The sequence below is a fragment of the Antrostomus carolinensis genome, unplaced genomic scaffold (genome assembly GCF_000700745.2).
Source record: "Antrostomus carolinensis isolate BGI_N321 unplaced genomic scaffold, ASM70074v2 scaffold4418, whole genome shotgun sequence".
NCBI classification, from domain to species: domain Eukaryota; kingdom Metazoa; phylum Chordata; class Aves; order Caprimulgiformes; family Caprimulgidae; genus Antrostomus; species Antrostomus carolinensis.
The window spans coordinates 32,796-55,489 of NW_010332136.1; the positions used below are offsets into that span (position 1 = coordinate 32,796).

The 22,694-nt window shown below is 38.5% G+C and overlaps 1 protein-coding gene across 1 annotated transcript in view; it reads left to right on the forward strand.

Moving 5' to 3' along the window:
- ANKRD55 (ankyrin repeat domain 55) overlaps positions 1-21,521 on the forward strand; it is a 45,640-nt gene extending 24,119 nt beyond the window's left edge. Inside the window, exons 7-11 of the mRNA XM_029086319.1 lie at positions 4,678-4,862; positions 6,567-6,734; positions 8,163-8,824; positions 14,021-14,122; positions 21,253-21,521. Coding sequence (XP_028942152.1) covers positions 4,678-4,862; positions 6,567-6,734; positions 8,163-8,824; positions 14,021-14,122; positions 21,253-21,521 — 1,386 coding nt within the window. The remainder of the gene's footprint in view (positions 1-4,677; positions 4,863-6,566; positions 6,735-8,162; positions 8,825-14,020; positions 14,123-21,252) is intronic.
- The last annotated feature ends 1,173 nt before the right edge of the window (positions 21,522-22,694 follow it).

Sequence of the window (22,694 nt, forward strand, 5' to 3'; positions counted from 1 at the left end):
CAGTGGAAGGTGTCCCTGCTCATGGCAGGGGGGCTGGAACTAGATGATCTTTAAGGTCCCTTCCAACCCAAACCATTCCATGATTCTGTGATTCTATGATTAAAACATTGTACTATGAATGACTGAAGACTTGGCAGAATAAAATGCCATGTAATGGTAGAATATTATATAAGTGACAATAAACTTCCCAAGTAAAATTATCAGTTGGACATAAAAAGGGCTGAAGTATAAGATCAATGTCTGTAGGAACAATGAGGATAAACTGAGTAGACATAGTTGAAAAAAGTGTCAAAACCAGAAAAGTGTCACTAACTTGCATGATTATCCTCACTGTACTTCATTAGGTGGATACTTCCTGAAAAATTATTTTCTTATTTTGAGAGCACTGAGAGATGCAAGTATCAGAAGTTGGGCTTTTTATCAACCAACTTAAAGAAAACTGAGTTTTAATCAAGTGAAAATGAGAGCTAACAACTCTGTTAGTGAATTAATTGTTAGTCACTGTTTGGAGATGACACAAATCTCAGACAAAAGCCTGCATAAAGCACAATGAGAACCTGTCTTGCAAGGGCGCCTGGTTCAAGGCTTTAGGACATTTCTTCTCCATGAAGTAAGTTTATCTTAGATGGGTGATCTAAGAAAGAAAATTTCACTGAGGAGAGTGAATAACGGGTGGAAGCAGATAAAGGTATGAGATGGAACAGAAGTGTAAAGAAAACTATGAAGGGAGTCCTGCAATTCAAAGGAAATTACTTTGAAACACATAGAAAAAATAACTAATAATCTCTGAGAACATTGCTGAAAAGAACTTTAATAGAAAAAAAGAAAGATGAAATGTAGGGATACATACAATAAGGTTACAAAAACATGTAATTTTCCTATGGTAAATTTATCACTGAAAATCCAGGTCTAACAATAGTACTGTGGTTCATGGTAAATTTACCACAGGAAGACTGCATTTTTGGTGACTTCAGCTCAAAGCTATCAATCTAAGAATAAGGGCAGTGTAGGCATTTTAGGAGAATTTTGTATGCAACCTAAAAATCTAAGATGAATGTAAAGATAAGAAGGCATTCCTAAGAAGAGAGAGCTGGAAAGCCACAGAGCAGTTGCCCAGAGATCTCTTTCAGCAGAAGGTTCAAAATATAAGGAAATATCCTTTGATTACTTAGAAAATGTAACTAGCAATTTGATTTAATTGTTAGAACAGGAATTTCATAGCATCTTCAAAGCAATTATTGCTTCCTCAGTTAAGAAAATATTTGATACAGCATGTTTGAATGTCAATTAATCAGTTTAATACCATGCAGTAAAACACATAAATACTGGAAAAGTGCCAAGAAGATAAAGTTCATCACACAGCACAGAAAACTTCTTAAGCAGGTGGTGAATAGAGTGATCATAAAAAAATCCAATTCATTATCCCTTTCTGTTTTGAGCAGTACATGCAATTTTAATCTGACTGAATGATGTCAATACAACAATCTGTATAAGCACAACCTGCTATAATGGACCCAGAATTCAGTCCAAAGATAGGATGTCAGAGTGGAGAAGAAAAAGGAGTAATGCAATCAAAATCAACCCAGAGACTTACATCATATGTTCTTTATCAGCCACATTCAGGACAGTTCAAATAATCTTCAGAGGCAGACATCTCACAGACAGTCCAACCAGAGATTTTATCATAAGAATATATTTATTTGTTCCATAATGAGGTTGCAAAAATACAGAATACATATATAACCCACAGCTAGAATCGAATTAGAGGGACACCAAGCACTTCATGGGTCAGGATGAAATTCAGAATTATTCTGATAAATTGTAGGAATTAACTGAAATTAATAAAATAGCACTGTGTCCAGAACTCTGAAAAACTAAAGCTGTTTGTATAAAATGAAGAATAGTAGACTTGTGGACTACAAAGTGAGTAGGAATTTAAATTATGGTATTGATACAAAACCAAAAAACATCATTCTGGGATATATTAACAGAAGTGTGATACATGTGGGCTACAGGAAGTAGCAATGTAATTTTCAATGTCAGGGGAGAAGCCTCAGATGGATAATTATGTTGTTTGGGGTGCCACAGTTGAAGAAAGCTGTAGACAAACTGGAAAGAGGCCAAAAGCAAACACAAAGTATGATAAGTGGGCTGAAAAACTTGACTCCCGAAGAGAGGTTGAAATGGTTTGTTTAGTCTAGAAAATGGAAGACTGGTGGGAGACAGAACAGTCTGTAAATGTATAAAATGCCAGTAAGAACAGTGGGAAATTTCTTATACAAATGCTAAGAGTTGTGCCAGAACACTGAGGGACTGAAACTGTAGGTGCAGGATGTGAAATTTGGACTTAGCAAGACAGTATAAAATCAAAGGAATAATAGTGTCACTAGAACACAGATACAGAAATAGTAAGATACTGCATGTTAATATTTTTTGTGTCAAAACTGACTTAGAGAAGGATGGTAATAGATAGATGTTTATTGTGGTATATATAATAGACTTCTAGATTCAGTTAGCACTGAATGTGACTAGAGGTTTCACTAATGCTAGTGATGAAAAAATGTAATTCAGAATTATGTTAGTATGGAGGATATTGACATTTGGCATAGGGACTGGAGAATAAGAATAACAATTATTCCTAGGACCTCGATATTCCTGAACATGAAGATCAACACTCTTTTTTCATTAGATATTCAGGCAATTATAAATTAATAACAATTTTAGCATGGTTAATGAGGCTATTATAAAATGTCTGGCCATAGAAAATAAGCTTGGATGACATGATCATTAGTAGACTCTAAATTAAATGAGTAAACAAAGTACATACAAAACAAAAATTCTGATTTCAGAGAGACACAGTTTGGTAAATTAAGGGAATTCTCAGCTGGACTGAGAAGCTCTGGAAGCTGCAGGTTCTAGGGACCAGGAATGTATCTTGTCAATGGTGCAAAATGCAGCAGGAAAATATCCCAAGAGCAGAGAAGAAAAGTGTGTAGAAGAGGCTTGAGGTATAACGGATGACTATCCGTCTTTGAAAGATATATTTACATCTTACAAAATAATAGGCTAAACTACATAGAAGCAAAAGAAGTTGCATCTCAAAATCAAGAAGTGAAGAATAATAATTAAGTGTTGAATAGAGGCCAGAAAGAAATTACTTTCAGGGATAGGGCTTCAAATCAATATTGCTTAATATTTTCATTATAATCTGGCACAAAATACAGGTCTTGTCTAATGAAATCTACCAATAAGAAAAAAATGGAAAGCATTAACTGAAAAGAATGGAGATATACAGTGGAAACTGGATCACCTTCAACTCTAGACAAATACAAATGGGACAAAATTGAACAAGATGAAACATTTAAGTCATGAACTTGGGTGCTAATAACAGATGGTCCTCCCTGAAACCACAAACTCTGTATTTGGAAATGACTATGGAGGAGGAGTACCAAGGTGTAAAAGATTATTCAAAAATTACTGAGAACTTCTAATGGGACACAGCTGTGAATAAGGCAAATGCTGTTCTGTGACATACCAAAGGAGTTATTTCTAACACAAATAAGGGAGATAGTGTCACTGTACAAAAACCTGGCAAAAATGTCTGTGTACGACTAGGTACAATTTTAATCACACCCCCCCAAGGATATACAACTAAAACACAAAAGAAGAAGGGTTAGTAGGTGAGAAGATGAGAGAAATATAAAGCATATTTTGCAAGGAAAACTTAAAGACCTTGATTATCAGAGCAGCAAGGGAACAGTTCAGAAGAGATATTATGTCTATAAATACATCTGAAGAACAAATACCAGTCAGAGGAAAAAAGTATTGAATTTAAATAATAATACTGTCACAGAAACAATGGGACATAAATCAGCCATGAGTATGAATAGAAATTAGAGATACTAATAATTAAAGCAAACAAGTTCTTGAACTGCCATCCTTTGGGAGTAAAGGGGACAAAAAACCTAATTGCTTTTAGTGGACACGGGAAGTTTATGGAAGGGATGATGTAACAGCTGCAAAGGATTGCAGGGATCGAATTTGATGATCCAGAAAGACCTTTCCACCCTTTTGTTTCTATGTTGTTACAAAAAAAATAATGAATTCTACTGTATTTCCACCAAGTTAGGATATAAAATGTTCAGTTTTATTTGCAGGTTAGAGAACAAGTTCAATTTTCTATTAAGACGTTGAAGCACTGGAGCAAACTAGCTAAGAAAGTTTTCAAGAAGCACTTGAGCAAATATTTGACCTGGCTTTTCTAGGTGCACTTGGACAGGCTTACAGAGTGGGTTGGTCTTTTGAGGTCCTTTCCAACCCTAAATTTCCATTAGAAAATATAGTGTCATATCTTTCTGGACTCTGGCTTAGCAAAACAGCAAAATCCTGAAGTTATTTCTGAGAAAGCTGTTGAGTAATTTACACTCTGCAACTTTTGGAGATATTTGCAGTAGTACATTATTTATTATTTTTCCAGCATTCAAAGTGTTCTAGGAAATTCATAAAGCAAACCCAATTCCCAGAAGGAGATTGGAAGCTTTTGGCTTTCATACCTGGTGAGTCTGGTATATACAAAAAAAAAATATCATTATTGTATTTAGCCTTTTCTAGCAGAGAAAATGCAGTTTGGTGTGAGCTTCATTGTAAAATGTTCTTTTTCTCTGAACTTCCTCCCAGAGTGGCAACAGGATTCTGTGTTCCATCATTCTGGACCACTACCAGGGACCATCAATAATAAACTATGATGACGAGAATGGCAAAACATGTATGCACATTGCTGCTGCTGCAGGCTACAGTGATATTATCAGTGAGCTGGCTAAAGTCCCAGAGTGCAACCTGCAGGCCCTTGATGTGGATGACAGGTAACCATGGAAACTCTGAAACTGAAATTGCTGCTTCCTTTCTATTAACCTGAGACTAGGTCTGTTTATTCTATAATCATGTTTCCTGTTTCACAGGCCATGGCCTACTTAATAAACTGCACTTACAGAGAACTGTGCTTGCTCAGAAACACTGCAAAGCAGTCCAGCTCACATGTATCACATCTAGTAAAATAACTGGCTAGTAAGAATGTTGTTTAACTTTGTGTTTCTGGTAGGAAATGATAAGATTATGTCTGAAAGGACTTTGTCACCATTTGACTCAACTTCTTACAATCAAAAGTGAACATTCTTTTCAAAACAATAGAACAGGATCCTACAACTTGAAGCTGAGATCCTGCTGCTACTTTTATTTAAGAAATGGCAATGTTCCCTTGTTGCATTTAAGATACTAACACAATATTCCTTTCATTCCATTCATATTCCTTTCACCTTCCATTCTGACTAGGCATTTGTTTCCTTCCAGGATAAAATCTCCATATCATAAGTGCTGAAGAGTCATCATCTTTCCTCTTTTTCACCCCACACCTACCTCGCTAGGAACTTTGCTTGTAAACGTATTCAACACAAACAGAACCAACTGACTGTTGATTGATTATCCTACTCAGTGGAGCAAAAGCCAAGATTTTCTTGGCTTAGGTCTTCAGGTACTTAAAATAATAGCATTCTTCAAGGAAAAGAGCAATAAAATTGAACAGAAATAAAACCAACAGGGTTCTGGAGAAATTTCTGAACATTAGTAAAATATAGTTAAGACTGTGTTTCTATGGAAATAAGGGTGAAGGGAGGTGTTTAACTACACTTAAGAGCTCAGTAAGACACAATCTCCTATTACATATTCTCAGATATTTCCATAGAAGGTATTATACTTGAAGAGGGGAAAAGATAAGTAGTTGACTATAAACACACAGTAGATTTCCATTCTATTGTGTTTCTGATTGTACTCATCTGAAATCACTGGGATTGCAAAGAAAGAGGCAGAGAAAAGTGGGAGGTTTTAATTCTTGCAGTTTTCTTATGGTGTTTTCTGTGCTTTCAGATTTTTCACAAGAGCAAAAGACCACAATTTGGAAACTGGACAGAAGTTTCCAAAACAAGATGCAAATATTCTGCCAAGCAGAAAATCAGTTTGATTCAAGACAATTATGTCTGCTGCAGTCTGTGCCCATCAAAGAACACAGAAACTGTCAAAGGGGCAATAACAGTCTGGTAGATGTGTTCAGTCCTACTCATTCATCTGAGGGAGGCATCTTCTCCTATTACTTTCATGGGGAGCACTAAGCCAACCGTTGCTAATTGTGTTTAGTGTAAAGATGAGAAGAGCCTGCCCCTATGCAGTGGACAGTGCAAAGATTTTTTTCAAATCCTGCTCTGAAAATTTCAGGCATTCCTCTCACTCTGCAACTCCTGCAGCAGAAGAGGTGCTACTATATAGCATGTATAAGCATTTGCAGCCCCATACCTACTTTCTCTACAGCAAAATAAATGTACATAGATAGATGCTAGTCTACGGCCTTGTTACCACTACTGGCAACTATATCACCGTGGGGTAAGCTGCTGGAGAATTCCTTAAAATGGCTGTCATTAATCTGGATGAGCAGCACAGGAGCACACCTCATTATGTCATTAATAGTTTTGATTGTAAATTTATTAATCTATTTTAATGATACTCCCCCTTTTCTGTAGGACACCTTTGCACTGGGCTGCAGCAGCAGGGAAAGCTGACTGTGTGCAGACACTGTTAGAGCTGGGGATAGAGAGCAGCCCTCGAGACATCAATGAAAACACTCCTCTGACATACGCAATGTACTGTGGGCACACAGCATGCATCAAGCTGCTGTCTCAGGAGAGCAGGTAAAGCAAAAGTTCATATCTTGCTCACATGTTGTCACTGAGTAGAAAACAAATTTATTGCTTTTTGTATGCTGCTGAAGGGTTTGAGCCCAGGGTGATGTCTCCTCGATTCATATGCAATACTCAGTTCAAGTTTTCCACCAAAATAGCAACATTAGAATTAGTCATCTAGTGAAGACTCATCACTGTGGTTACAGTGCTAGTCTGCTGATCAGCAGAGGGTTCTGAACCAAGAAGATATGATTACAGCTCTTGCTCAGTCACCCTTGTGCAGAAAATCTATCTTACAGAATAATTTCAGGCCTCAGATACACATCTTCCACTTTTTTGAAATCTCTGTGCACTGTGTGTTCCTGTAATCAGACAGAGGGATAGACTAAAGACAAAAGCAGCTTTGCCAGCTAGATAATAAAATAAGTTGCAAGTTTTCATTCTCTGGTTAAGGGTTTGGGAATGTTTTCCTAGCCTTCTTTAGTTCTCTGTTTTGATTGTCTCTTCTTATTCTGAGTTTTTTTCTGTTAAAAGTTATAATTCTTTTACCATTGCTTATGATCTTCCTCCCTCTTTGTATTTCTCATGTTTCAGCAGTTGTCACTTAATTAATTTCTGTTCTTCAACTTTGGTAAATAAACATGTACTTACAAAGACATTTATCATCACATTTCTTTGTGCTTTCCTGTCCTTTCCAGTCAGTAGTTAGTATTATTTCCCATGTTACAAACTCAGAGACATGAATAACATTACCTCTCCTCCTCCTGCGCTCTGCTTTTTGGAGTAGGTCTGAAATGTTGTTTAGTCAAAATCTCATCTAAAAACCACTACAGCAACACTACTGTAGGTAATTTTCTCAACAGACCTTCTGAAACTGTGCTGGGCCTCCTTAGTAAAGGCAAGGCAAGGCAGGGGGAAAAGGGAAAGGGGAAAGTGGAAAGAGGAAAGAGGAAAAGGGAAAAGGGAAAGGGAAGGGGGGAAAGAGAAGGGGAAAGGGAAAGGTGAACTCTTGCCTTTGTTACAGTGTTAGCAATGACTGTGTTCTTGGCAATATCTTTTTCCAAACATGACATAATACAAAGACCACTTGGTTTTAAAGATCCCAGCATGTTATTATTGGATCTTGCCTCACCATTAAGATTAATGATTCTGCAGCTGGTAGATGCTGAAGCCAGAAAAGTTTGTTTGTTTGTTTTCCTGCTGGCTGCACTGAGCCTACATTAAGATGAGTGTAAGGCAATGAACTCCGTAAGAAAGAGTGAAGTAACATAGTATTTTCAGGTTTTGTTAATTACAAATTTGGAGTCCTAATTTTCTGCCCCCTTGAACCACCCCTGCAAATATGTCTGAACAGTATATACCCCATTTCATGGGCTAACACAAGCATTATTTTTTTTGGCAATGAAGATATAATATTTTGATTTCTGCTTCCAGTAGATCTGAGCCGCTTCATCAGTTTCCCTCCCAGAACAACAGACTCCTAAAGAAAGAAGGACGATTGAGTATGCTGAACCACATTTTCTCTTGCAAAAAGAAGAAAGATGACCAGAAAACCAGTCAGAAGGAGAGAAGCAGAGACCGATACCCTAGAGAAGAAACTTCAGAAGTAGATGACATCATCACAACTTTTGATTGCATTATGGACACAAATTGCAAAGACATTCCAGATGAGTGTGTGACTATCACTGACTTTAAAATAAGGAGCACAGACACAAAGTACCTCATACCAGAAAAGAAGCAAGCAGAGTGTCAGGGACTTCTGCCCATCAGAACCCAGAGCCTCCCCCCAATCACTGCAGGCAATTCCTTCCTAACTGCTTCCCAGAGCACAACGTCAAGCTTCTCCTCTAGCACCAGCACCCACCATTTTGCACACAAATCTCAAAAGAGTAGGAGTGAATACAACTTGCTGGACCACAGAAGCAGCTGCCAGGCTTTGTTGGATCATCCCTGGAACACAGACTCTAACCAACTACTCTCCTACAAAGTCTGTACTAGGACACCTTCAGACAAACTGATAAATGGCTTCAACTCCGATAGATCTCACCATGTGCTTTTGTGCCCTCCCCGTCTTCCCTCACTTCTCAGCTCTCCATCAGGTAATTTCTTTCTTCTCTGTCTCCCAAATCCTATAATCTCTACTGATGTGGCAAGCTGACTCAGAAAAAATAGGTAAGTCTGACCCATGACATTTCTATTTCTTCAAGATCTTTTTCAGTTTCTTCACCCTGCATGTAGTAGTAATCGCAGCATATGGACAGGACATCAGCTGACAGCTGAAGCAAGGTGCTTAGGTGTAGGAAATAAGATTTAAGCAGGTCTAATAAGCAAGCAAAAAGTGTAGGTAGTTAGGAAGCATGTAAGGTGGCTGAGGAAGGTAAGTGCCTCTAGATCATGCATGTGCTTTGTGAATTGTACATTAAGAACCACTGCCATGCCTGCTGCCTTGTGTCAGCATTCAGTCCTTGAACTAGATGTGCAAGGGAACAGTACTGCACTCACATCTCTAACTCAGTTGAGATCTGCTTCTGGATCCAACCAGGTAAGCCCACATGTGCCATGCTATATGGCTCTGCACCATACCACTTTCCTGTTATAGACATATTATGACTCCAGGTTGTAGTGTCACCCCTTCTCATGCCTCCTACCCTGAGTGCCAGTTCTTTGGTCTAATGTGCTGTCCTCACAGTTCCTCCAAAGCTGAATTCAAGTTGCTAAATTTATAAAGACAGAGGAATCGCTTTTATGTTGTGGTTTGGAAACTGTAATACAACAGTAATGAAGCAGAGCATCAGAATTCTGAAGTAAACTCAAAACCAGGGTTTGGCAGGATTTGGGATCTAGTACTTTGTTTGACTTACATCCATGTTTAAATGAATCTGGCTGGCTGGCCTGCATGCTGGAGTTTACTTCAACATATCAGTGTCTCCAGCTTCATCTCCTTTGGGATTAGTTCCTGCCAAAATTAAACACATCTAGCATGCCTTCCAACCACTGTAATATCCAACTGAAAATGAGGCAAACAACAGCAATCCCCAAGCTTACCAGTACACCATTACAAAGATTAAACATTACAGTGTAAGTTAATCTACCCTCACCCCAACAGACATGAGATGTTATCCTCCAGTGGAATGAGAAGTGGACAGAAACCCTGTCTGAGAATAGCCCTCAGTTAGGTCAGGTCACTATCTGAGCTTGCATGATAGTGCAAACTGTTCTGACTCCTAAGTTAAGGGATCTATAAAATAGCAAATTTTCCTTCACATCACTAATAATGAGAGTAAAGACAGCAATTTCACAATGAGAGGTCATTCTATGTTGTGCAAATAAAGGCTGGAAATAGTTTTTCAAGGTAAAAAGGAGCTATTGGAAAAGTTCCAGTTACTGAACATGAGGCCACATTCCTGAAAGCTTGATAGACCTGGTCTATAGATGTCACTACTTTTTTTACTGTGCACTCTTCATCTATTCACTCAACCATACAAACCCCAAACTCCACATGGCTAGCAAGGATTGCTCCAGCACAACTCTTCCTACACTGAACTCAATAAGGTTCAGCTCACATGTGAAAGTCAAGAAAACCTGCAGAGCTTCTTTACAACTGAAGTATAATATGGCACAGTGAGGCTGAGATATTCGAGATCATTCATGCTGAAAGCAGGAGGAGGAATGAACTCAAATTGGATAAACCAAACCTGAGAACAACTATAGGGAAACATTTCTTGGTGGAATTAGCTAGACTATGAATATATTTGATGTGGAGGTAACTACCACGTTATTTAAAATGTGATTATAGATTTTTCTTAAGACTGTATGATACTCTGTGGTTAAACCTTTGTTTGCTTTGGACAGAAGGACAGGTGGTTTTCTATAAGCAGCCTATGACAAAAAGTTGCAACCAGCTAAAGTGGGATGAACCCTCTGCATCCACTCAGTGCTCCATGGTCTGCAGTCTACATGCATGAATGAGGGCAAAATCATCAGTCATCATAAATCTAATTATTGCAATAGGACCTGTCTTTCCATGTCCAAAGGAAGAGTATGTCATTTTATCTCCGACAGTTTATTATCTCCCTCAGAGAAAAAAAAAAAAAAGCCTGTATCTGCTTTAAGCCCAGTTCCATGTGTACCAGTTCCCTTTAACAAAGCTTTCCAGCAATAAAAATATTACTATAGATGGCAAAAAGGGCTTCCACTGAAGCATTTGAATTAAAAGTACGTAAGGAGGCAGAGAGTGTCTGACAGGAATTCATTGCACAACTCAGATACTGTCTAACATTTCTTCAGGATAAAAAGATCTGGTTATCCCTCTTCAGGCCTATGTGTGTGGTTTAAATCTGTCTGCCCCTGTAATTAAAGCCACCTGACTTGCTGTGAATTAGAACTGCATTTACTGTACGAGCTCCAAGGCTTCCAGGTCTCCAGTGCACTGTGCCTGCAGGACTTACAGGGATCAGAAGCAAAGTAAGCCTGGCTCCAGTCCAGCCAGCAGCACTGTGCAGGCAGCTCTCTCTGAGGAAAGATATTTCATTTCCTCATTGGGTTTTTTTTTTCTGCAGGAGGCCTAGCTGAGGGAAAAAACAACATATGCTCTTTGGAGGACACTGAAGTGTTAATACTCCTTTTCTCAAGTAATGAATGTGGGGGGTACATGTGATTTCCTAAACACTGAATATCTGGGGCAGGATCAACAATCTAGGAGAACTCAATTTGAAAATTATTTTCTCAGCTGACACAGTGTTGATTGTCTTCCACGACCATGCCTTTCATTAAAGTCAGAACTAATTTTTGTGCTTACTGCTACTAAGGCAACTGGCACATAGATGGGGATTTGGTGAGTTTTTTTGTTCTGTTTTCTGTGCTCCTGGAAATGAAAGATGAGTCCATTTAGTAGCTGAGCCTTAGCACTTACACAAAAGGGAGATGTTGTTGTGAGTAGCAATGAGATTTGCCTGACTATCATGACACTGGTTTCTCTCAGAATAACTACTTTGTTTTGCCCTCCACTGGGGAGAGCAAAGATAGAATATACCAAAAACTACTGTCAACATTGCAAGAGTGCTTGCCACTCACAGTGCTGAGCTGGCATTCACAATCTGAAGTATTTTGTATTTATGACCTTTGCAAACATCTCTTTTTGCAAACTGTACTGCCATCTTCTTTAAACAGGGAAAATGGTGTAAGCAGAGAAATTCCAAGTGATACAAGTAAAAGGAAGCCTGTCTGAAATGTAAGGCAGCTCTTAGCACCCTCTAACAACCTGGAGCCTCCTTCTATCACCCACTCATCTTTTAGATTACTAACCTTTCAGGTCTAAATTGACACTTTATTACAGGTCTTATTACAGCAGTACAGTACCTTTTATTTGCTTGAACAGCTAATGTAAAAAAATAGGCTATTATTAAGCTTTTATTGACATAAGCAGTATGGTATAGTCCAACAGGAAGCACTTCTTGGCCAAGAAAGAGTAGAGCAAAGCTGGTCCATGTGGCTGTTTCTTTCTCAAACTGAAGGACTGATTTACAGTGAGACATTCATCTTAACATTCATAACTTCCACAAAACACAACTCAATGTAGTTCCCTTACCTAAATGCAAAAGAAAATCAAAGAACAACCAGTAAAAAACGTTAGTAAACAAAATGAAATGCATTTTATAATAATGAAATTGCCTCCTTTCCATTTCATTCAAAAACAAATCTATCATAAATATGCTCTCAGGGATGACAAAGATGATGTCTTAAAGAAAGAAAAATTTTTTTCTCTTATGTTATGTGGAGCAGATAGAAAGGAAGAGAAGAAGAATACTTTCACTTGATGCCAGAACTTTTAGAAAACAAGGATTCTTTTCCAGGCACTTATATCAGCTTTGCAGACATGATTATGCTTTGTACTGTTGTTTTGCTGCCAGATATCCACATTTATGAAATAAACATATCTCTTGATAGAAAAAACAATCTCCCATCATCAAAGCCATAATGATACATAAATAATAAGCCATTAGTTCTCAGCATAAGCATCACTGAAACCAATATAACTCGAATTGCACTAATGGGAGCAGCAGGCTCTGCTGTTTTGGAATTGATATATTTATTTCTTTGTGCATAGTGGATGTGATGCTATAGAAGAAATCTACCAACATTTACACCCACTTTTGATCACCCTGGAAAACTGTTAAAGACTAAATAAAGAGTAAAACATGGGAAAAAGAAACCAAAGTCTGTTTCTGTTAGACACAGCTCATCCATAAGAGATTCTTCATGCTTTAGCCCAATATGCATCAGTTCTACTGAGGGGATCCAGTAGATTGATCCAGTGTTTATCAACTGCCACAGTCTTTGAGCCAGAATCCTGCTTCATGCTGAGCTGAAGGCTGCACTATTAACATGGAGGGTATGCTCCATCGTGCTGGGTGAGCAGCTGTTTGGCAAGACAACTCAAGACTCCTTACAAGGCTCATCTCAGATCTGAGGATAAAAAAAAATAAAAATTTGAGGGACTCAAATATCACAGAATAAGATAAACTGAGGAAAAGGATCTTGGGAAAATGTTGATTTGGTGCTTGAGTTTCTAGTTTTTAAATAATATTTGATGTGTAATGTATGTAATGAAATGCATTACGTCATCTAACATACTGTATTTTTTAATAGTACTAGACCAAAGTTAACTTTAATCTTAGCCAGTGAAATGCCACAGTTAGCCAATTAACTTTTCATTTTCCAGTATCTATTCTTGGTAAAAATGGAATTTCCATAAACATAATTTAGTAAGAATCAGTATCAGTTTATAGCAGTTCTGCTATGTTTTCATCTGCAGTGAAACCTTCTCAAAGCTCATCTTTACTGATGATAGACTTCCACCAGTCCCATTCTCCAGCCAGCAGTTGAACTCCATTTGTGTTCAAGTGCTTAGAAAGGTTGAGACCCTACAAGAAAAGTTTGCAAACTAAAGCTTTGATTCTGAAATCAAATCCATCTAGTTGAGTATTTCTACAAATATAGTGTCCAAATATTCTTGCATGGACCTAGCTACTGGACTGTGCCTGTTTTAAGACCAATTACTATATTATATGAGAGGAAGTGACAAGGATACATGTAAAGGTTATATTAAGTCAGGCACTCTTTTTAATGAATGTGAAGAGAACAAAGCAACAGCTTTTTTCAGTCAGTGGTTTCTTGTTATTACATATTTCTGAGAATTACTAAGTAAGCTTTCTTTTTTTCTAGAAGCCAGAGATCTACAATGCACCATATTACAATTCTTTTCATATGGTAATGGTTATCTTTTTCTTTCACAGGTAAAAATTTTCAACAGATGTCTGTAGACCAAACCAAAATAAAAAATCTTAATCCTGTACGGAACAGCCTAGCTCACATACCCAACCACTGTGCTCACAAAAGTAAGTACAGGCAAGTCTCAGTTACAGTATCATACTGTATGCCTCCATCACTGGCATCTAAGGGCTTGAGAGAGGTTCCTTGTTCCTTTTTCACAGCATTGCAGAATGGCTGAGGTTGGAAGACACCTTTGGAGACTGCTTAGTCCAACCCCTCTGCCCACATAGAGGTCACTTAACCGCAGGTTGCTCAGGATTACATCCAGTTATGTTTTAAATACCTCTAAGGATGGGGACTACACAGTTTCTCTGGGCAACCTGTTCCAGTGTTTGGCCTCCCTCAGAGTAAAAAGGTTTCTTCTTACTCATTTGTGTCCATTGACTCTTTTCCCTTCATAGGACACCACTGAGAAGAGTCTGGCTCCCTCTTCATTACTCCCTCAAATCAGGCATTTACACATATTGACAAGATCTCCTGCGCTGTCTTCTCTTCTCAAGGCTGAACAGTCCCAGCTCGTTCAGCCTCCCCTTTGAGGCTGGACACTCCAATCCCTTAATCATCTGCATCGCTCTCCATTGGACTTGCTCCAGTATGTCCATGTCTCTCTTGTACTGGGGGCCCCAGAACTGGACACAGCACCCTAGATGCATCTCGCCAGTGCTTAGCAGAGGGGAAAGATCACCTCCCACAGTCCCAGCAACATTTTTCCTAATGCAGCCCCAGATGCTCTTGGCCATCTTTGCCACAAGAGTACTTTGCTGGCTCATGTTCAGCTTGTTGTCTATCAGGGCCCCCAGGTCCCTTTCTGACAAGCTCCTTTTCAGCCATTTGATCCTCAGTATGTATTAGTGCAAGGAATTATGCCTCCCCAGGTGCAGGACTTCACATTTCCCTTTGTAAGAGTCTTGTTTGTCCATTTTTCCAGCCTGTCAGGTCTCTCTGAATGGCAGCATAACCATCTGCTGTACCAGCCACTCCTTCCATTTTCTTATCATTTACAAACATGCAGAAGGTGCACTCTATCCTTTGTCCAAGTCACTAATGAAGACACTAAATAGTATTAGCCCCCGTATCAGCTCCTGGGATATTCCAGTAGTGACAGTTTCACCTCCAGCTGGACTCTGTGCTGCTCATCACAACCCTTTTCTCCAATGAGTTTCATAGCGTTTGCCTAGTAGAAGCCATGTACATCTAGCTACAGAGGAGAGTTTGGTTCTACATTTGTTTTTCAGAGCAGAGGTGATTGGAATTATCACAGACATAGGATTTTTCACTCGGTTTCATTCTCAATTGCATATGACTATACAACTTTGGTAGTTTTTCACGGGGGGCAGGGCATGCTGTAACACGGTGACTTACAGGATGTAAAGAGATGGATGACAACACTGTAATGATTGCACAGCTTGTAAAAGATGTTCTGTCCCTCTCTGTTTTAAGCACAGTAGATAAACACACTTTCATATGAGGATGGGAATGCTTCATTTCTCTCATTCTGACAGCAACTGGTTTGGGTAACTTCTAGAGCACAGGAGCTAAAATAAAGGGATTGAGAGAGCAGCAGCCTTTTTTCACTCTGCACTTTCAGCCAGCTCCTCTTCCCAAGGCAGTAAGAAGTAAGGTCCCAAAGAGCAGGGAAAGCCTCACCCTGTTCCCACAGCCCTGGCAGAGTGTCAAGACTTAGTGAGAGTCCCAGGCTGGATCCAGCCAGCAACTGGGGTGTTCTTCACATAAAAACACTAGCTCTACTCCCAGCAGTGTCCTGCCCTCACATTCTTGAGCTCCACTAAGTGCAAATCCCCAGTGTATTTTGGATGAGGATTTGCAGTTTATTATTTGTCATCCCACAGATCAGCCAGGTCCTAAAGCATTCACATTTCAGAGCTAAATATAAGATTCTTTGCCTCTTATGATCTGAGTTTCAGAAGAAATTCTGCAACTACAACAGTATCACTAAAAACGAAACAACAGAGGTAGCTTTATAGGGAACATCAGATTGGGTAGGGGAAATACAGAATCCTGCACTGCTGCTGCACAGAAAATAAGAGAGGAAGAAGAAAAGTAGAGATATGTGGAATACTGAAGTGGTATTTTCTCTCTGCTCACATGAAATAAAATAATCTAACTGCCTTCAAAACCCCAGCTCCAAAGTCTTCTGTTTTCAAGCTTTCTACTATTGTTCTTTGTGTCTTCTAGTTAAAACATAGCTGTAAGCAAAATAAAAAGAATACATATCATAATCACCAGTTTTCTTTCAGTAATTCATACAAATGGACAAGATTTTAGTTCTAATCTCATGCCAAAAACAGTATTTTACAAATAAAACGCAATTATCACAGTTTATAATCATGGTTAATTAACTAACACTGCACGTTTATCCAGGTGCCCTTACTGCTTGAACAGCAGTTCAAGCCAATAACAGAAAAGCAAAATCATTTTCAAAATAGGTTACTTTTCTTCTTTGTTAATAAACATGACACATCTGATCTTGGAGCTTCCCAATTAACTGTTCAGAGGCAAGATTTCACTCACCCTTCACCCAGCCTTAAAAATATTACTGTTCTGGACACAGCCTTTATCCAGGCAAATGGCTCCAGCAAAAAAATTTTAATATAAACATTTGTGTTTCTCTAATATTTTCATTACACAGGACGTGTGTTAAAAACGTGAAAGCCACTGGGGGAAAAAAAAAACAACAAAAACAACAACAACAACAAAAACAGCAACCAGAGAGCTAGAATTTTAATAAAGTAAGCGTTAAATGGAAAGAGAACTGAAACTACTCAGATATCAGCAGAAAGAAGAAACATATCACAAAAAAAAGGAAGGGCAATGAAAAAAAAAGGAAGAGATGCTTTAACCTCTAAGCAAAAACATCTAAAAATACAAGTTAGAAAGAGGATAATAGGAATGAAACAGTAGCCTAGGAAAAGAGTACTTGAGTGGCTTTAAACAATAGTTTATAAACTCCTATCCTCCAGACATTCCCAGGGCCATCCCTCACATGGCTTCCTGAGTAGCCTCAGCACAGCCTGGCATCTCTGTTACTCTGCAGGCTGCTGCTCCACCCCCAGCATACCCTTTCCAGCTCATCACACAACTTTCCCAAGGACACCTTAGAAAACAGGCTTACAACTATCACATGCCACTCACACAATGCCCAAATAATTTTCCAAACAAACATGGGCTTCTAGAGAACTCTCTGCTGCTCACACTTCTTCAAGTGGCTTAGAAGGTTTGAAGCCATAGTAAGGTTATTTCCTGTGGAACAAACAAACTAATAAACAAACAAAACTATTTCTCTATTTCTGCAGGTCATTTAACAATATTTTATGGGTATCAGTTGTTGTTTTTGCTGTTATTCATTAAGATTTTAAGTTTCTTCTTTCCCAAGTTAACAACAAAGGATTCCACAGTGCACCCTCCTCTCTTCAGAGGGACATCATGGTCCACTGCAAAAGGAAGAGTCTAAGAGCCATCCCTTCTGCTGGAGTACATACTCCTTAGGCAATGTCTCCCTGACAGCCTTATTCTTACCTCCTGCAGTTTACAACAGCAGCCACGAGAGAGTCGCTACTGAGTAGAAAAGGCTCCTTGAAGCAGTAGGTCTTACTGTTTCACTAGGTTTTCGGTAGCTGACTCTGCCTTCTGAACTTGAACAATTACTGTTGCTTTCGTTGTATATAGCTTCTGGATGTATGGAAACCAGCCTTAAGGGTTCTGTCTCTCACAGAACCCAGCGCTGAGTCCAGGCTCATGAGATTACATATACTAATACCAGTCATTATATGCATTATTTCAAATCCATCCATGTACCTGAATTCATTACCAAATATCCTAAACTCAGTACAGTATGCAGGACTGGGTGGAAAGCATTGATGTTTGGATGCTGGTTTTTACCTTTTTTAATGAGCATGGGTTTGTGATGGCTACCTGGTCACAGAGGTGAAGTTAAACTACACGCTTTTGCCCTACTTACACCCATCATTAAGGGCTTACCTAGTACGTAAAATGTTCTGGAGATATTTTACACAGGTATAAACTTTGAATGCATGAACATATGCCTATGTTCAAAAGAGGGAAACAGGTGAGCCTCTTGATATGCATTTGGTTTACATACTAAAATGTCAATTAACTCAGAGAATTCTGTCATGTGCCAGAAAACAAATGGGCTCTTTTATTGTATTTAGCCCTGCCTGATTCACACAAATTCAATACAAACTAAAGAAAAGTATTAATGGTTTGGGTTTTTTTCATGGAAAGGAGAACTAAGCAATTTCCCAAACTTCTGAACATAAGTGAACCTTAAATATGACCCATGAATTATACTACATTGCCAAAGGCAAGGCAGCTCTAGTAAACATTGCTTGCTTAGGCCATCACAACTTGAATTGGACTGAAATTAGCATGCAAGGAAAAAAAAAAAAAATTTCTTAAAATCCTCTCTATAGATTCTGCTTTGCACCCGATAGATATCCAGTGAGTCTTAGAGAATTACTGCTCCTGATAAACAAATAATGAATGATTAAATGAGAATATGGCATATGGTACAGGTGAATATGGCAAGAAGAACTTCAGCCTCTTTTGCACAATATATATGGTAAAAAAATATATGGATGCAATGCTCTTTCAATGCCCACTGCAGACATTAGAGAGGTAGAATTTTTTTTCAACAGGGGAAATTTCTGGCTTATAAATTATACACTACTAACAGATGTAGAAGAGCTTGCATGACAAGACCTGTGTGCTTCTGCTTTGCTGAGGCACAGAAGCTGCAGGGTTTCTGCTTGAACTTCTTCAATATATTTCTGACTTGGACACGTCTGTGTCCCCAGATACCTGCAAGACTGTTACTCCCCTAGGCAGTTATTTCCCATCTTAGATCTGAACTTCTGGTGGTTTGGGATTTCTTTGTTTTCCCAAAATGTAGTGGTTTGAATTTGCCATTGCTCAGTTTCATTACCTGAATTTCTTACTGTTTCTCTAATTTATCAAGGTAATTTTGCATTGTAAACCTGTTCTCTGGGAAACTACACCGAGTGCCTTTTTTTCATCAGGTGTGTGTCCATGTTATAGTAATGGATCTACCTTATTTTTTTATGAAAATTTGTGACAAAGTTAATAATCCTTCCTTATTAAAACTACATAATTTCTTACTTCTCTTGCATCCACTCTGCCAGTGTCCCAGTTATTCTTTTTGATGTTGCTTGATGAGCAGTGAGAAGGCAGACTCATAGGTTCAAAGATTCACTTCTGAGAAACACCAACTGTGGGCAGAATTTTAGGCATTTAGGATTTTTTAGGTTAGGTTAACTAACTTGAAATTCCCTAAGTCCTCTTTTCTTGTCTTTTTATTCTACAGCCCTCAAGAAACTCCATCTACTATTCTACATATGAGTTCCTCAAGTGTGCTGAATGTTTGGTTTGGTTAGGGGATTTTTTTTAAGATCACAATTTACTTGTAAAGGTCCAGCCTATCACAGGTGCATTGACTGCAGTAGTTACTCAGTTCATACCAGTTGATTATGTGGTCTGTTATTTCTAATAAAAATTAGTTCATCTCTCAGTTTATCTTCTATTAAAACAGTCCAAATCTAGAGTAACTTCAGATGTTTCTCTGGAATGACACAAGATTTTCAATGGATTAAGAGAGAATACTCTTCTCTGTTCCTCATTTCTGTAGAATTTCGCTGAACCAGAACCAGGAAAAGTTCCATCAGAGATTATGAAAAGGGAATAATGAAAGGGACTTCATGGAAAAATGCAAACATGAGCACTTAGGTTTTCATTGGAGTTGACTAGGAAATGGAATGACAATGACAGGCTGAGATGGTCACATTTTGAGCAGAGTGTGTTATACCAGGGTTCTTCCTGCATGTAAAGAACCAGGACCCAAGCATGATACCAATCTGAGGACAAGTGGTTGACTCAGAGAGTGGTTCTTAATATCTGACCACCAGGAAGTGTTTGTGGTTAGTTTCAAAGGATGAAGCCAGTGAAACAGAGAATCCAAATAGCCGTCTGGAGTCAATACCATGACTAGTAAGATGACATTCAAATTAGAACATCTCAGAGGAAAACATTAATAGCCTTTTATATATTCATCTTGACAGATGCAGATGGAAAAAATCACAGATGGAATGAGAATGCAACCAAGGGAAAAGTAATGTGAAAAATTTAAAGGAAGATTCTGTAGCCAAAACAGAGATGGTATTAACTCCAGTAGGGAACTCTTCATATGGTTAAACTAAAAAACCCAAATCGTTTGTATACAAAGAGCTTGTGAAAATAGTGGAGAATTAAATTAAAATAAGCTAATGCAATCCACAATAAATTCCAAGGCAGAGAAAAACAGGTCTACAATTAAGGTTTTGAATTCTCCTTTTAAAAAATTAGGAAATTAGTCAATGAGTTACCTCAATGAAGGAGTTTGAGGATGTCAGTTTAGAGAAGATCTAGAACTATATTAACTTTAAAGCACAAACGATGTTACATTGCTGAGTGTGAGGTGGAGATTAAGGACAATCTAAATCCACAGTTTCTTACAAGACTGCTGACATGCACGAAACATACAACAGCTGTGGCTCTTGTGTTTCAGTGTGAGTCTTAGTGTGCTACAGGGTATTGCGCTACTTCTGTGTCCTGTGACTTCCAGAGCATGTATGGACCTATCTTAATGATGACTGTGCCTACAGCAACCCAGACAGACAGAGTGTCCCATGTTCTTCCATTTCATCTTCCTAAAATTTTTATCAGAATTTCCTCTAGGTAATAGAGCACCCTCTCACAAAGGTTTTGTTAAAAATAATATATTCCCATTGAACATTTCTGTTTCAGTCTGCCTGTGGGTTTTGAGGAAAAAATGTCCATGGAAGTCTCTACAAACAGACCAAGTCTCTTTCAGACAAACTATAGATTCTCTGCTTATCAAAAGTAAACCTTTTAACTTATCAAGTATTATTGATCACCAAACACAAAGTAGATAGTTTAACACTGGACTTGTTTTCTCCAGTTGAAGATTAGCCCTGACAGGATTTAGCAACTTTTTACTCATATTTTTATCACATTTTTCAAATGCAGATTTGAGTACACATAAGACAAACAAACAACAGTTGAAAGAAAGTAACTCATTTGTAAAAATGTCATGCTTTTCACTTTCTGTGCACTCTTTCTCTCTTTTTCATTTTTCCTCTAGTTCAGCTACCATCTCAAGGTGCTAAGAAGTTTAAGTCCCTGCCTTCAAATTCCCTAAGGACTGGTGCAGTTATTTTCCCACCAGCTCCAACCTCCAGATCCCAGAAGAAGGGACATTCTCAGAGTCATTTGCTCTATTCTATTTTGCCTGGTTTATCAGGAGAGCCTCTGAAGCCAAGCTGCATCCTACCTGCTATCCCAAGCCAGAAGAAATCAAACCCTACAGAAGAGCTTGAGAAATCTCTCACCAAACCAGATGCTGAAAATTAACTCATTGCACTGGCTTCAGCTGGTTGAAATATGGCTTATAACTGGAAGAGGGGAGGTTTAGATTAGATATTAGGAAGAAATTCTTCACTGTGAGGGTGGTCAGACACTGGAACAGGTTGCCCAAGGAAGCTGTGGATGCCCCCTCCCTGGAGGTTTTCAAGGCCAGGGTGGTTGAAGCTTTGAGCAACCTGGTCCAGTGGAAGGTGTCCCTGCTGATGGCAGGGGGGTTGGAACTGGATGATCTTTAAGGTCCCTTCCAACCCAAACCATTCTGTGATTCTATGATATCTAAGAGCTTGTTACAAGATAACTGTACAGTAAAAGCTCATTAATTTGCACTAAAGGTGTTCTTGTGAACTGGAGTGTAAGTGAATAAAAACCAAGAAAGGGTAGCGTATCACAAAAGCTTCACTGTTTATTTATATGAGCATTTTCATTACAGTTTTAATTTATGATGAAATTACTAAATCAATATTTAATGTGCTGTAAATCTGTTTTGTGAATGGAATCCTCATTACATGCCATCTTGTTGCAACAATGTGCTGTTAAGCCTTTCATAGAAGACAGGAACAAAGAGCAAGATGTTCTCTGCAATTTAAAAGCTGTAATTAGGGAAACAAATTGACAGGGATTCTTTGTAGTTTGTAAATGAAAAGGTGCTGATTCTGAGGCTGTCTGCCATCAAAAATATCTTTTTAAGATTAAAAGATAAGCTCGAAATAAAAGGCAGTTTTAGCAAATGAGGGGGTTTGGCTTTTTGTTTGTCACATATTTTCTATGTTGTAAGTTTGTGGGTTTTGTGCATTCAACAAGCTAAAGAAGTACAGTGAAACAGGAATCCCTGTGGTACAGACAGGGCTATAGCACACACTGTTCAAAACTGTCCATTGCATTGACAGATTTATGTCTTTTAATTTAATTTTTCATATTCCTTAGTGTCAAAATCCAATTGTGTATTGTTATTTTCATAAAATAAGTATTGCACGGTCCTGAGTTCTTATGCATTATTTCATCACTTTGATCACTGAACTGAAGAAGGAAATCTAACTAAACTGCTGTTCAGTCAACAGCCTTGGCAAGTGCTATAAGCCTTTGGCTAAACATTTCACAAGAGTGTCCTTTCCTAGAAGCCGACAAAGACACCAGCCGCTGCTTGTTCCAGGATTCTTATCT